This window comes from Podarcis pityusensis (genome assembly GCF_964106645.2).
Source record: "Podarcis pityusensis genome assembly, chromosome: 7".
NCBI lineage: Eukaryota > Metazoa > Chordata > Lepidosauria > Squamata > Lacertidae > Podarcis > Podarcis pityusensis.
In genome coordinates, this window is record NC_138031.1 from 84,069,912 (window position 1) to 84,086,693 (window position 16,782).

General features: G+C 42.4%; 1 protein-coding gene across 4 annotated transcripts in view; it reads right to left on the minus strand.

The window, feature by feature from the left end:
- Positions 1-1,662: 1,662 nt before the first annotated feature.
- The window catches only part of EPSTI1 (epithelial stromal interaction 1), a 39,054-nt gene continuing 23,934 nt past the window's right edge, over positions 1,663-16,782 (minus strand). For 3 of the 4 annotated variants that reach the window (XM_081014997.1, XM_081015000.1, XM_081014999.1), the window contains 6 exons: positions 10,843-10,936; positions 10,598-10,681; positions 9,039-9,112; positions 7,870-7,972; positions 4,650-4,698; positions 1,663-2,096 (listed from right to left, as the gene is read on the minus strand). In XM_081014997.1, coding sequence (XP_080871123.1) covers positions 4,681-4,698; positions 7,870-7,972; positions 9,039-9,112; positions 10,598-10,681; positions 10,843-10,936 — 373 coding nt within the window. In that variant the 3' untranslated portion in view covers positions 1,663-2,096; positions 4,650-4,680. The remainder of the gene's footprint in view (positions 2,097-4,649; positions 4,699-7,869; positions 7,973-9,038; positions 9,113-10,597; positions 10,682-10,842; positions 10,937-16,782) is intronic. The other variant, XM_081014998.1, reaches the window with a different exon arrangement.

Consider the following 16,782-nt stretch of genomic DNA (forward strand, 5'->3'; position numbering starts at 1 on the left):
CCCTGGCAAGCCAATTTGCAAGACTCTTGCCAAGCCAGGAGCTCCTGCTGTCCAGTAAGGCGTAGTCTTGTTCCAGGTGTTGTGTATATCCTTATTATTTTCATTTGACTTATCTCAAAATTCCTTGCCCAGGTGGATCCCATTATGGCTGCATCTCCCAAGCTTGGGTGCCCAGATGCTGCTTGACTACAGTTCCCATCATCCCTGACCACTGAGCCTGTGAGCTAGGCATGATGGGAGTAGTAGTCCAATACAATCTAAGGAGCCAAGGTTAGGAAAGGCTTATGGCATGGAAGAGGCTCATGACCAACTTGTGTCTTTCTAGTATTCCCTGCCTTCTTGGCCCTATCATGTTATGACTTATCACCAGGGGGTTTAGGCTGGGTGTTCACCAGTATGCGGATGATACCCAGCTCTACCTCTCATTTAAATCAGAACCAGTGAAGGCTGTGAATGTCCTGTGTGAGCATGTTGAGGCAGTTGGAGGATGGATTGGTGGCTACAAGATTGAGGTTGAAACCCAACAAGACAGAAGTACTATTTCTGGGGGACAGGGGGTGGGCAGGTGTGGGGGATTCCCTGGTCCTGAATGGGGTAACTGTGCTCCTAAAGGACTAGCTCAGGTTTCCTCAACCTCAGCACTCCAGATGTTTGGAGACTACAATTCCCATCATCCCTGACCACTGGTCCTGCTAGCTAGGGATCATGGGAGTTGTAGGCCAAAAACATCTGGAGGGCTGAGGCTGAGGAAGCCTGGACTAGCTGTATAGCCTAGGAGTCATTCTGGGCTCATAGCGGTCTATGGAGGCACAGGTTAATTCTGTGTCCAGGGCAGCTGTCTACCAACTTCATTTGGTACGCCAGCTGAGACCCTACCTGCCCGCAGACTGTCTCACCAGAGTGGTGCGTGCTCTAGTTATCTCCCACTTGGACAACTGTAATGTGCTCTGTGTGGGGCTACCTATGAAGGTAGCCCAGAAACTACAACTAATCCAGAATGCAGCAGCTAGATTGGTGACTGGGAGTGGACACTGGGACCATGTAACACCAGTCCTAAAGGATCTTCACTGGCTCTCAGTACATTTCAAAGTACAATTCAAAGTGTTGGTACTGACTTTTAATGCCCTAAATGGCCTCGGCCCACCATACCTGAAGGAACATCTCTACCCCCATCACTCAACCCAGACACTGAGGTCATCTTCCAAGGGTCTCTGGTGGTTCCCTCACTGTGAGAAGTGAAGCTATAGGGAACCAGGCAGAGGGGGCCTTCTCAATAGTGGCGTCCTCCCTGTGGAACACCCTCCCAGCAGATGTTAAGGAGATGAGCAACTATATAAACTTTAGAAGACATCTGAAGGCAGCCCTGTATAAGAGCACTTTTTAATGTGTAATGTTTTATTATGTTTTTATACCTCAGCTTGAGGTATCTTAGCTATTACATCATCTAAATTCTTCTCCCCTGTATTTATAGTTCTCTATTTCTTAAATAACCTAACAATATTTCTATCAGCTATTTAAGCTTTCCTCACAACATTTGTCCAGTATTGTTTTTCCCATAGGACTGCTAAATAAACATTTTTGGAGTTCTTCTAAGGTTTTCCCCAACAAGACACAAAACATCAAAAAGGTATCAGGTGGTGCAAATGACCATGGCACTGTTAATTTATTTATGTAATATTTTATTATGTTTTTGCACATTAGAGGAGTTTCGAATTAAAACCAGTTACAACATACAGTATAAAAATTACTTTTTCTCTCAGTGACATTAAAAATGAGCATGTACACACATGTCGGAACTGCCAGGTTTCTGCAGCTCAGATGGTGTGCTAGTCAAGAGTAAATGGACATAAAACTTCTGAGAGATGAAAAACTGCCACAACAAGCAAGACAAGCTGTGAGAGAAACAATTTCTTTGAGATTTAATAGCAGCACCATAATCAATAGCTTGAAATACTCATAAGCTGGAGAGGAAAGACAGCAGGTCAAACCAGCAAGGCTAAAAAAAAAAAGCGCGATGAAAGATGTGCAGGCAGAGGAAGAATAGATCCCTGAAGCTTTTTCCAAGGTAATTTCTCCAAGTTAATATGCCTGGAATCCTGTAAGATGAAGTTGGAATTAGTGCTATCGTGTTCAGAAAAAAAACCCTAAAGCTATTGAGCTGAATGGTAGGGAAAGCTTGAAGCTTTCCATGTTTGAGATGTGAAAAGTATATAATACCCTTTCTAGTCAAAGGACAGCAGAAGAAACATATAATTCAAAATGTATTTCGTACTAAATATAAGGCACAAAAGTACAGTGGTACCTTGGGTTACAACCATAACCCGTTACAGTGGTCCGGTTGTAAACCAAAACAGGTTGTAATCCAAGGCACGCTTTCGCCAATAGGGCCTCCAAAAAAATGGGTTGTAATAATAATAATAATAATAATAATAATAATAATAATAATAGTTGTAATACAAAAAATGGACACACACTTCTGTGTTTGACATGGTTGTAATCCAAAACGGTTACAAACCAAGGTACAGTGGTACCTCGGGTTACATACGCTTCAGGTTACAGACTCCGCTAACCCAGAAATAGTACCTCGGGTTAAGAACTTTGCTTCAGGATGAGAACAGAAATTGTGCTTCGGCGGTGCAGCGGCAGCAGGAGGCCCCATTAGCTAAAATGGTGCCTCAGGTTAAGAACAGTTTCAGGTTAAGAACGGACCTTCAGAACAAATTAAGTTCTTAACCCGAGGTACCACTTTACCACTGTACCCGTATTGGTCCAAAGTCTATTGTTGAAAAAAGTAAAAAGAAAGAACTCCAAAATCTACAGTTGATCAACAGCAATGTATGCTTCCTCTCTCTGATAAATGAAAACTCTGGCAGTGCGCCCATTTTAAGACCCGGGCTTCTCCTCCTCTGCATCCTTGAGCCCTCCTGGCTGTTAAGGCTCATCCACACTCGTTTAACCACATTGGTTAACAAACCTGGATACATATGCTATAATGTTATTGTTTTAGTTAAATAAATTGTTTAAACTTAAGGAAATGATGATTTTTCTCCTTCCAATAAAGTACAGCAGAAAAGCTGTCTAAATAATAAACAATAATTTCCTAATTATCTGTCTATGTATTTCTGATAGTATAACCAAATCAGTAATTTTTGATATAACTGTAAAAACTACTCCAAAAAACTATTATTCCAAAAACGAAGCCTTCAGCTAATTAAAAATATTCAGAGGATGCCAGCAAGGTTGAACCTTTCTGTAAAATTGATTTAAATCAAGTCTTACTGATTAGTGATTTAAATAAAATCCACCCTGACTAAAGTATCCCTGGCACCCAACTTTTGCTTAAAAACGTCCAAGGAAAAAGAGCCCACAACTTCCCAAGAGAGCGCATTCTACTGCTGAACAGCTCTTATTGTCAGAAAGTTCTTCTTGATTATTAGTCGGAATCTCCTGTCTTGTAACTTGAAGCCATTGGTTCGACTCCAACCCTCCGAAGCAGGAGAAAGCAAGCTTGCTCCATCCTCCATGTGGCAGCCCTTCAGATATTTGAAGATGGCTATCCTAACTCCTCTCAGTCTCCTCGTCTCTAGGCAAAGCATACCCAGTTCCCTCAACCATCCCTCATCAAGTCTCCGTTTCTAGACCCTTGGCCATCTTGGTTGCCCTCCTCTGCACACCTTCCAGCTTGTCAATATCCTCCTTAAATAGTGGTGCCCAGAACTGGACACGGGATTCCAGGTGTGGTCTGAACAAGGCACAACAGGGCAGGCCTATTATTCCCCTTGATCCAGGGGTTTTGCGTTCCCCGATTGCTGCCCAGGGAGATGGATGGGACATTCACCCACTGGAGCCTGTATTTGGCTACTGGGCGAGGACCGCAGCACCAGAGAGCGGCAGCGCCATGGCCTCTCTGACATGGCTTTTCTGCGGATTGAGGCCTTTTCCAATTCAGCAGCAAACACTGAGTTTACGGGACAAATAGAAGAAGTCACGGGACAACCGTAAGTGTGGATAAACTGTATGAGTCCCTGCATACAGGGCAATATTGTTGGCAACAAGTGTAGGCCTGCAAGCCCATACAGCGATGCCATATACCTGTAAGAACACCTCTCATTCACATACCTGGAGGCAAGCTGCCTATCTATCTATCTACAGTGGTGCCCCGCAAGACGAATGCCTCGCAAGACGGAAAACCCGCTAGACGAAAGGGTTTTCCGTTTTGGAGGTGCTTCGTAAAACGAATTTCCTATGGGCTTGCTTCGCAAGACGAAAATGTCTTGCGAGTTCCTGCGGGGTTTTTTCCCTTTCCCCCCCCTTTTTCCCAAGCCGCTAAGCCGCTTATCAGCTGATCCGCTAAGCCGCTAAACAGCTGATCGCTAAGCCACTAAGCCGCTTATCAGCTGATCCGCTAAGCCCACTAAGCCGCTAATAGCGCTAATCCGCTAATGGGCTTGCTTCGCAAGACGAAAAAACCGCAAGACGAAGAGACTCGCAGAACGGATTCTTTTCGTCTTGCGAGGCACCACTCTATCTATCTATCTATCTATCTATCTATCTATCTATCTATCTATCTGAGAAAGTCAGGCAGCCAACATAATTTTTTAATAGAAATCTAGTTCCATTTTGAGAGGAGGGGAAAAAGCCCCACTTACCCTCTGTAGTTTGGGTTCTGTAGATCAATTTTTACTGGAAATGTTCAGGCTGTTATAAAAAATCATGATATATTAGTACATTCTTATGCTGTGGCACAACAACTAGTTACAAAGGGGCGTAAGGGGATCAAAGTTGCAAGGAAACAATACGGAAGAGGTCAAAGTGCTACAGAGTAAAATATGCATATGTGCTAATACTGAATTGGGGTGCATGGTTCTAAAGGAGTGCAGAGATCTGGAAGGCATGACCGAAACCTGGTGGAATGGGGAGAACCAATGGATCACGGTTATCTCTGGATGCAAACTGCACAGGAGAGCCAGGGAAGGGTGTGCAACAAAGAGGACATGGAGTCTAACAAGCTAGAAATCCCAGAAGGGGCAAACACTGCCACAGAATTACTCTGGGTGGCAATACTGAGATCCAAGAGTAATTCAGTACAGTGGTTGTACCCTCATCCCCCACGACTAAAATCCCCAGAGTGATCTTTAAATGGATGATGAAATGAAGGAGTCACACAAAGGAGAAGTGTTGCAGTGTCTTCACTTAACTTCGCATGCTCCAGTCACAACTAAGAGGCAAAATTTCTAGATATCCTAAATAAAGGTGCCCTAGAATAATAGAAACCAAGCAGAGAGCCAGAAACCCTGGATTTAAGATTAAGTGGCACTCAGGACCTCGCAAGAAATGGAAGATATTGTTCAACCAAGTGGGAGCAGTGACTACAGCGCTATCAAATTTAACATGCCCAAACTCTGCTTAATAACCTCCAAGGAGGGAGATTCCATCCTAGGATACATTTTGTAATAATAATAATAATAATAATAATAATAATAATAATAATAAATTTTATTTATACCCCGCCCTCCTCAGACAAGCCGGGCTCAGGTTGGCTAACAACAATAAAAAAATACAACATTCTAAAATCATTTCACTGAAATTAATTCAACTCAAATTGATGGCAACCATTAAGCTAAAGTTCTGTGAAGATTGCCAAAGGAGGGGGTCAGACTGTGCCTTGGCCAAAGGCCTGGTGGAACAGCTCTGTCTTGCAGGCCCTGCGGAAAGATGTCAAGTCCCGCAGGGCCCTAGTCTCTTGTGACAGAGCGTTCCACCAGATTGGAGCCACAGATGAAAAAGCCCTGGCTCTAGTTGAGGCCAGCCTAACCTCTCTGTGGCCTGGGACCTTCAGGATGTTTTTGTTTGAAGACCGTAAGTTCCTTTGTGGGACAGAGGAGAACTTTGTAAGAGTTCTCTGTGCAATTTGGTGCCTGCCTCTAAAAGCAAGTCCTGCCGCAGGACGGCCAGGCAGCTGGAGGAGAAGAGGAGAAGAGGCTGGAGAAAGAACCGGGAGTGGAACAAGCTGATGCAGCGAAGCAGACTTCGTAAAGAAGAATAGAATCAGACAAAGTTGCTGCTGCTTGGTGGCTTTTCTCGCCCATCCTGGTTCTGCTTAGACAACCTCCAGACATTCTGCTGCCTTTCTGGTCCGATGATCTCCCCAAACACTAATTTTTACCATCCAAACACTACTATATACATCTAGGATTGTGTTCACTCGTCTCTGTGATTTTATTACGCCATGAGTGTTTTTTTTAATTGTCTCCTAATACACTGCAAAAAAACCTTTTATCTAAAATTCTCCAGTATCTGGTGCTTATACTTGTTCTTTCCTTCCTGCAGTGGTGATACTGAAGTGACAACTCAACAGTTTACAATCCACAGAGACAGCAAAGTCAATCCCATTGCTGACAATGCTGTAAGGTCAGTTAAACCTGCAGCCCGCCTGCTGATTCCTCCGATCTCTCGGCAGAAAGTTTGCAGTCAGTTAACCCTCAGCGTTCAAGTGTGTGCATACCTTTATACCAGGGGTAAGCAACCTAAGGCTTGTGCGCCAGATGTGGCCCAATCGCCTTCTCAATCCGGCCCGCAGACGATCTGGGAATCAGTGTGTTTTTACATGAGTGGAATGTGTCCTTTTATTTAAAATGCATCTCTGGGTTATTTGTGGGGCATAGGAATTCGTTCATTCCCCCCCCCCCCAAAAAAAATAGTCCGGCCCACCACATGGTCTGAGGGTCGGTGGACCGGCCCACGGCGGAAAAAGGTTACTGACCCCCTGCTTTATATCGTCCTTTAAAACAAAATACAGTGGTTGCTCGGGTTGCGAACATGATCCGCGCGGGATGCACGTTCGCAACCCGCAGCGTTCGCAACCTGCAGATGCACGTCTGCACACGAGCGGGTTGCGATTCGGCGCTTCTGCGCATGCGCAACCGCTGAAACCCGGAAGTAACCCGTTCCAGTACTTCCGGGTTTCGGTGGTCCGTAACCCAAAAAAACGCAACCTGAAGCGTCTGTAACCCAAGGTATGACTTCAGAAATGAACAATTTCTCCACAAGCCATTTCAAGCATGCTACAGGAAAAACAGGAGCCACTTCAGTCATGAAGATAATCTTCTTTGGGGCTCGAAGGTAAGACAGTGAGGTGGAAAGACATGCTTCTGAGCAAATGTACCTCTAAGATCGACGGGGATGCAGCACGGCATGTTTGGAATAAAGACAAAACACTTTATTTGGAGCTGTGGGCAGGCCTGGTGTCAGCAGTAGGTACGCCGAGGCAAATGCCAGGGTGCGGACAGGACCCATCCAGGTCACAACTATTAGGGGGATCAGTGCCCCCTTTCCCCTATTTCTCAGTCCTCAGAGAATTGGACACCTGCATTTTAGTTCTTCTGCGCCCCCCTCCCCCACAGCCTGTACTACTCGGAGCAGGTGAAAATAGCAGAAGCTGCGATAGTAGAGCACCAAATGCTCCTCCCTTAAACAACTTCTAAACATTTTATATTTAGAGGTTGAACAGACTGTATTGCTTGCCATGCTTATATATGAGCTATTACTTCTGCCTCCGCAGATAAACACATTTTCTCAAGATCCCTTTCTGTTGTGGTATACAGAAGGAGTGATAAAACAGAACATTCAAGGCAATCTAAACTCTGCAGAAGTGGACAGCTGTCATTTTGTGTTTAGATAAGCTTGTTTTAAGTCCCGATTCCTTTCTCCTCGAAAGCGATTGTTGAATTTATATTCATCAGCCTGGCTCCATGCCCACACCAGACAGTGAACATTACTAACACAAGGCTATTCAGGTAGCGTGACTTTTTTAAAACACCTCACTGTTTTTCTTCTTCAGGATTTTGAAATATGAGGTTTGTTACTTACCCAGCTGTCAGCAATAAAATGCCTATTCCCAAGACATCCAGATTGGTACACGCCACCTGGCTGACTATTGTTTTGTAGTCTGTCTAGAAAGTCATTATTCACCCTTAGAAATAGAAATGAGGAAATGACCATTAACAGAATCTTGCAAAAGGCAGAGATTATGAAATTGAATTCAGTACAGAAATTTGCTTTGCTTTTCATGACAACAGCCAATTGTGCAGATAGCCTGAAGACTATATTCGATTAAAACCCACAGCTTCCTCATTTTGCAAAGCTACCTCTGACTATAATGGCAACTTTTTACAATATGGCTCTTGATAAGTAAAGGTAAAGGGACCCCTGACCATTAGGTCCAGTCGTGACCAACTCTGGGGTTGCGGCACTCATCTTGCTCTATAGGCCGAGGGAGCTGGCATACAGCTTCCGGGTCATGTGGCCATCATGACTAAGCCGCTTCTGGCGAACCAGAGCAGCGCACGGAAACGCCGTTTACCTTCCCGCCGGAGCGGTACCTATTTATCTACTTGCACTTTGACATGCTTTTGAACTGCTAGGTTGGCAGGAGCAGGGACTGAGCAACGGGAGCTCACCCCGTCGCAGGGATTTGAACCGCTGACCTTCTGATTGGCAAGTCCTAGACTCTGTGGTTTAACCCACAGCGCCACCCGCGTCCCTTGGCTCTTGATACTCATTAACCAACCTTGCTTTTTTATCAGTGCAGAACCTGATTTTTAAAAATCCAGCGGTATGCTGTAATACAAGGCATTGCTTGAGTTAGTCGCATGAATTCTCTTAACTTAAGTGGAAAACAAAAGATTAAATACTTGAAGTCTCCCAATGTAGCTGGGAGGGACCCATTATATTTGTTTAGAATAAAAGTGATGGGCATTTTTGGGCAATGCATTCCACCAGATTTCCTACACACTTCACATGAGACACGGCAAAAGGCTTGGAAGCTTTGGTATGGGAAAAAGATTAATGCAGCTTATTCAGAAGATTTTATAACAACATCATTTATATCCTGCTCTTTGGTCCACAAAGCACTATAGTTCTACAGAACTATAACCATTTGTCATATTATATGAAGCATACATAAAATCTGCCATCTGAATTCAAACCTAAAAAACGTTTCACACGACAAGTCACAGGCTTCCTTCCACTAATTTTACCTCCTCTGCTCATTCTGATGTGCTTTCATTCTTATTCTCTCCTCTTCCCTTTTCTTAAGTTCCAACAATTCAGCCTGACAATAAAAAGCAAAAAACTGTGAGTTAACATTTAACAGTCATGCAGAACGCAATAGGCAATTATCCTGTAATAATAAACTAGCATTATACTTCACTATCAAAGGCCCTGCCAAGCCACACCAACACAACCGGTTCCACTATTGTCAAGTTATCACTGGTATGCAAATTAGTGTTCTCAACCGTCACAGAAGCATTGGCAAGGGTCTTCTTGGAATAAGGGATCCTCCAATGCTTCAGACACAGTAAAAACTTTAGGGGAAACAGTTGTAATTCTATGGTATGTGCTATGTACTGAAGTTCTCACCCTGGGCCAGCAGGGGGATACTGTAGATAGTTATGCAAATAAGGGATCGAAAGTGACGTTCAGTGATTGGATAGTTTTAGAAAATTGTTACAGTTACATTGTACTGGAGCTCTATATAAGCAGGCTGACTGAACCCTTCAGTTCAGTTCTGGCCTGGCCTGGCCTGTGAATAAACAAGAGCTGTTTGAAGAATCGCTGTGTCGTCTGATACGTTCACCCACAACTTAACAGTATGGAACTCTGCACTTGTCCTCCAGTACAAGAAGTAATCACCTCTGGATTTCAAAAATGTGGTAAAAGTATGCAAGTTGATGTTTTCTCCCGGAAGCAAAACTAGACCTACATGGCTTGGTTAAATGTGCAACACTAACACATTTCCTTTTTCTTTTTTAAAAAGCTTGGCAGATAATACCTTTAAGACTGTAGGCTTGCCTGGCACCTTCATTACATATCTTTAGGAGCCGGGCGAAAACATTTCTCTATAACCAGGCCTTTGGCTAATTAACATTCTATAGCCTTATAAATTTGTTTGTGGGAGGCGGCCATTATTGGCTTGTTTTTGTTTCGTTATGTATTCTGTGTTCTCATTTTGTATTTCTCTGCGATCTTCAGAGGATGGGCGGTATACAAATTTAATTAACAAATTAAAAACATCATAGTTGGAAAACAGATCCCCAAGATGTCCTCTATACAGTGGTACCTCGGGTTAAGTACTTAATTCGTTCCGGAGGTCCGTTCTTAACCTGAAACTGTTCTTAACCTGAAGCACTACTTTAGCTAATGGGGGCTCCCGCTGCCGCCGTGCTGCAGGAGCCCGATTTCTGTTCTCATCCTGAAGCAAAGTTCTTAACCTGAAGCACTATTTCTGGGTTAGCAGAGGTTGTAACCTGAAGCGTATGTAACCCGAGGTACCACTGTACAGTGTTTCAAGCTTGCTGCACAAGGATCCTTCGAAGTTATCCCTGATACCTCACTGTTTGCAAACCTCTCCACCCTGGTTTACACCTGCAATTCAGGAGACTATTTCCTGCATTTAATGAAGTGGACTCCACAAAATCCACGAAAACTTATGCCATCATAAATTTGTTCATCTTTAAGACGCCTTGGGCAAAACAAGGGAACATCTGTAGAATAAGTTATGGAAAAAGCTTGTTCTATGATTGCTGCTGCTCTTCACCTTTCTTCGCTGCTCTTCCTTCATCTGCTGAAGTTTCCTGTTTTCTTCTTCTCTTTGCATTTGCTTGTATGACTGGCTTCTGGTCTGTTGCAAAGTAAATCATGTGCAAAAAAGATATACATTAATAACTACCTAGAATTTAGACCTTGACACCATGTTTATGTAATTTGTAGCCCTTGTGGTTTTCAAAACAGAAAGGACGATCCACACTTGCTAAACAAAAGAAATTCACGCAAAGCAGTTACCCAGGCTGTAGGCTGGAGGTTATGGTGGTTCATTGGACAAGGTGTTCTGTTGAATGGGCTTGCATCCAATCTGTGCAACAATTCAGTGTTTTTTCTGTAAGATGGATACAAATATGGCCGTCAGAGCTTTCAGGGTGTTAGGAACAGCATTTTATCAGACCCTGGATTGTAGCTAGATCTGCAAGAGGACCAAGAAACAGCAAGCAGAACTAAAGATCAGAAAGAGTCCAGAAAGTAAGATGCCAAAGAAAATAGCCGATTACAAAATAGAACTGCTTACTTAGCTGTCAGCAAGGTGTTTTATTATTATTTATTAAAGTTGTATATCACCCATCATCCATCAATCTCAGGGCAGTTCACAACATAAAATTACAATACACAACAATACCCAACATGGAAGATTGGCAAATCCTAATGGTAAAATATCTGCAGCTAGCGAAAGCAACAGGAAGAGTAAGAGGCCAACCAAAACAAAAAGTCTATAAGGATTGGAAAATCTTTAAAGAATATTTAGAAAACTATGGAATAAAAGGAAACATCTTGGCAGAATTAAACTGATCCCTGTATAGTATAAATATAAGTTCGTAGGGAGGTAAAAAGAAATTATATAAGAAATATGTAACTGCGCGGTATAAAGCAATGGATAGACAAAGTACAGTGAGATTAATTGGAAGTCAGTTTTAAATTTCTTTTCTATAAATTTTATAATTGTGTTCAATAGCAGGAGTATATGTGATGATAATTATATTAATGTTCTTATATCTTATAGTGGTTTGTTTGATTTTTCTGTTATTTGTATGTTTGTTTACTTGTATGTATGTCTGTTTTTCATAAATGTATTTATTTTAAATTAATAAAGATATTTTTTTAAAAAAATTACAATGCAGTTCTTTCTATCCCTGCCATGTAGAAACCACTCTGATTTCTCAACCCAAATCTCCCTTCTCAAACTAACTTCTCTCACGCTGAGCTGGTCTGCATGTAACACTAAGCAAAACCATGGTTTGGCATGACCACATCAGAGCTGTGCTCTTCCCGCAGTCCTGCTGCTGCTGCATAGCTATGAGCTAAACCATAGTTTGGCTTAGCGTGCCATTTGAAGCCAGCCTCATGGTTTGTTTCACTCTAGACAAACCATAAGCTGCAACCAAGTTTTGTTTTTGAGTTTACAGCCAGACAACCACACACCTGCTTTTGGATTACATGCTGAACCAGAAGAACCCATTGGACACTGAGTAAAGTCCTGTTCTCCATTATCTCCACTCTGCCACTCAACAGGCAGTAGTTTCCACTTGTCTCCAAACAAGTCCATTCATTTTGTCCAACAGCCTGAAAATTCTCACAGGTTCTTCCACCTTCCCATTTCTGTGATCCATCTAAACAGTCTGTTCTATTTTGAATTACCTCTTAAAATGGGTCAAGGACAGCTTGAATGCAAGCTATCATTAGCCATACTAAAACATGTGGAACCACGTATCCGAGGTGTTTTTCCATCTTGGATATAGCAGCAGCAGAATTATATTTCTCACACTCAACCACAGAAAACATAGGACGTGCAGCTACCAACGTCTTGCATTTCATCCAAACCTCCTTATCTAAAGTTAGTTAAAGTTGCGGCAGGCTAAGCTGGATGGCTTTCCTGTTGCTCAGTCGCAAGAGAAATAAAAAATGAATTTTTATATCATCCTTGAATTATATTCCAAGGGCAATTTTCAGAAAGATGACCATAACTAAAATGAATACAAAAATATGGGTGGTATTCAATTTAGTCAACCGATTCAAATTTATAGACATAACTGAGTTGAATACCACCCAGAATAAACTAAATGCTGCAAAAGAGGTGGAATGAAAACTCCTGCAGTATTTGGAAAACAGAATGGGGGACCATGCATAAAACATTGCCCACAAAGGCTTAAAGGCGTGCAATGGTTACAAGACAACTTGATTTTTGCTTGTTAGCTATCAAGTTCCTGAAAATGAATTGGGAAGCAATGCAACACAGAAGGCTTCTTTTTCTGACCATGCTCAGGTAGCTCCAGTTTGGGGGGAGAACAAATCTCAGCAAGAACATCTACATGAAACAGCTGAGTGAAGTCATTTAGAGATCTAGGCTGAGATGTCTCCAGTTTACCAATGAGATTCTGCTCTCTCATTTTCATCATGTCCTAGGGAGGTGACAGAATTGTTGAATCATTGTCAGAACAATGTCCTGCTTTCATTTCTTATAAGGGATGTGTTAAGTTGTGGGTGAACGTATCAGACGACACAGCGATTCTTCAAACAGCTCTTGTTTATTCACAGGCCAGAACAGAACTGAACTGAAGGGTTCAGCCAACCTGCTTATATAGAGCTCCACTAGAACGCAACAGTAACCATTTTCTGTAACTAGCCAATCACTGAACGTCACTTTCGATCGCTTATTTGCATACCTGAACTATCTACAGTATCCCCCTGCTGGCCCAGGGTGAGAACTTCAGTACATAACAGGATGCTTTTTAAAAAAACTTATTATTTTGATTTTCTCTAAACCCCCAAAATAATTCATCTGGCCCTTCACAGAACCTGAAGATGGAGATCAAGTCACTAAACTTGATCAGTGCCCAACACTCATTTCTCTCTCCCCTCAAGAGTGGAATGAATACACAGAGAGATAGAATTTTGATAAACGGCGCAAGTATCTGGTAATCTAACCTTATTTTCCTTGATAGCAAGTAGGCAGAAAAAGATCAATAGAAAATTTCACGGCATCATCTTATTTCAGTTCTCATTAACTTTTCCAATCAGCTTTTTTTATTGCCAATACCTTAATGTTATTTCATGTCTCTTTCTTGGCTGGCAGACTTGGCTTCTCTGCCTGCCTACCTTCTTTTTACACTAACCTATTAGTGTGTTGCTGGAGGCAATTTCAGGCATCAAGATTTCATTTATTATTTTGAAACAGTTGACATAAATCCCATAGCGCATAGGAAATTACAGCCATGAAGTGTATATTGCAGGGGTTTTGACTCATGCAAGCCATCCTGCGTTCCCCATCTGTGTGGGCAATCTGCTCCTACATTTTCAGCCAGCTTGAATGGGCAGATTAATGGGTACAATTAGAAAGCGCCCCCACAGGCATTCAAACTGCCTTCATTATGATGCTCAAGAGGTTGCCTACAGAAGCCTAGTTTTCTGCTGGTTAGCCATCAATACTTGACCATGCCCAAATAATCGGGGCGAAAACAAAACTGGGCATAGCAGCAAGCAGACCTAGTTAGAAAGCTTTAGAGTGATGACACAATGAGAGGGCTTCAGGGGAGGAAATGGGTTTTCAGCCGTTTAGCAACAGCCACAAAGCAGCAAGATCGGCAATGGCTCCATTCCTCCTCAGCGGTGCTATTTCTCCAGAAAAAGAGGTGCCAGAAGTCACCACGAACTCCTCCCTCGTTCTCTTAGAATGGCAATGGCACCCACCTGAGAGGTGCTGGAGCTGAGCTCCTGCGAACTCCGGCTGAAAAAAAGCCCTGCTCCTAAGGCATTCCTATTTTGAATCGTAAGTAATCAATTCTACGACACGGAATAGTTACGTGGATAGACAATTTTAAAAGGTCTCCATTGGCAAGGTTCATATCCTACATTTGAAGACATCAGACCCTTGCGACATTTTGGCAAAGTTCTACTAAAACCAGATGGTCAGCAGAATATTAAACATACACAGCAGCTGGGGAGTTACTGGGACCCTCTGCCTCCTGCCATACTGCAAGAGACAGCTTGACCACCACATCTAGTACTTCTGAAAAGGACCTCTGCCATACAAGGGAAACAAGCTGATATTCCCATTTGCAGTGGATTCACACTCTTGACTGTAGTGGGGAGGCTTTAAATAATGACAATAAATGGTCAGACAAAGTACCATATTTTTCGCTCTATAAGATGCACCAGACCATAAGACGCACCTGCAGCGATCCCTCTTGCTGTTCTGGCTTCAGCGAAAGCAACGCGAAGCTTCTTCAGGGTAGCGGGAGGAAGGCTCTCCCTGCCCTGAAGAGGCTTCGCGTAACGAACCCTCTTGCTGTTCTGGCTTCTGGGATAGCCGCGCAAAGCCTGCATTTGCTCCATAAGATGCACACACAGTTCCCTTTACTTTTTAGGAGGGAAAAAGTGTGTCTTATAGAGCGAAAAATACGGTAGCCAAAAAGTTTGCAGCTCAAGATCTACGCTGAGCAATCAAAGAGGCTCTGCACAGCTGTAGATTGCACTGCCGAGAGTGGAACAAGGTTAATCCTCAGTTGCTATCCAACTAGACACTTCCCCTAGTGCAAGGAGTTTGAGCTGTGCAATGGAACTGGCCTGCATTCTCCTCTCCACACATGCCCCTGAATTTTTCTATTGGAAAATGGCTGAGAAAGGACTAACTTTAACAAATGCAGAAACTTGTTTCCAATGAGGAAGTTAAGCACTCTATGTATAGTCACTGCTCTTAGGGAACAAGATTTTAAGGTGTTCTATAGAGGACACCTTACACCTATTAAAATTACACAAATGCAACCCCCAACATTTCCAGATTTATTGTGATATTGCCAAGAACCGGAGGCAAATGATTTTTGTGGACAGCGGAGTTACTGAAAAATTCAAGTCCTTTGGCAACATGGTTTCATAATTAAAGATGCAGTTTACTGCCAACACCCTTTGGGAGCCCATTTGGAATATTCAAAAGAGGTCACCTGTGAATCTATCAGGCTTGTATCTCTTAATCATCCAAACCTCTTTGCAAAAAGACGGAATTTTCAATAACTCCAGCAGACATGAAAATCATTTGCCCTTGGTTCTTAGTCTGATTCCTACAAATATGGAGAACTGTTTATTTACTGTAGCTAAAATAGAAATTTACAGTGAATGAAAAAACTGCTCCATCTAATGGGATGAGAATCTGTTTTAATATTAGAACAATTCTCAAACGTTCCCTTTGATTTTATTACCCTAATGGGACAGTCATATTATTAAAATTAAGTTTGATTCATGTTTATAATTAGACAGATTTTTATTTTTGTTTATGGAGTTCTTAACAAAGAATGCTCTTCAGTCGTCAGCTTTTATTTACTGGTAATAGGTTTGATAATTCTGAGTAATGAATGGCATTTTATATTCAGACACATGTCCTGGATGGCTATTCTGTTGTAGCAGTCTCTGATTATATATTCATATTCTATAACTCTTCTCTTCTGAATATTTCCCAATATTTTTTAAAAAAACGTTTCAGTAGTGCAGTAATTTTTAAAATGTGTAATTTATTCCATAATCTGGATACAGTTCAAAAATTTAGAACCTGTTTTAGTGTCAGAAGAAATAACCTTGAAAATAATAAGCTAAAACATATTCCGACCTGTTCAGGGACTGTAGATGAACCACCCCAAGGAACTGTCAATGACCTTATCTTTCTTATCTTACTAGGAAAATGCAGTACTGCACTCTGTCCATCATAAACTTCAAGGACCCTTTTATCCACTTCCAAGATTCTGCAACCTTTCCGATGCCTTGTGTTAGTTTGCAACTATTTATTTATAGCAGGGGATGCTGAGAATCAGATCCTGTAAAATTAATGTAAGCCTTGAAAAGCACATAGGAAAGAATGTCGCTCTTCCAACTTCCCCCTTCCGCTCTATTAAAAAGCTTACTATCTTCCCCACCTCATCATCAAGGGACCAGGGAGCAGATGTGGGGTCAGAGCCTTCATAGGAACTGGGAAGACCTCAGATGCCATTGTGTCAACAGGAACCATATGGTGATCATGCTTTATAGAAGCTAGCCTACCCTGAAGGAGAACAGTAGGTCACACATTCACTGCGCCGAGTGAAATGTCATGGAACAAGGAAAAGGGGACAGGACTATTCAACTATAGCATAGGAGCCTGAATCCAAAAGGACACTGCCAGAACTGAAGGATATTTTTATTAATAAACCA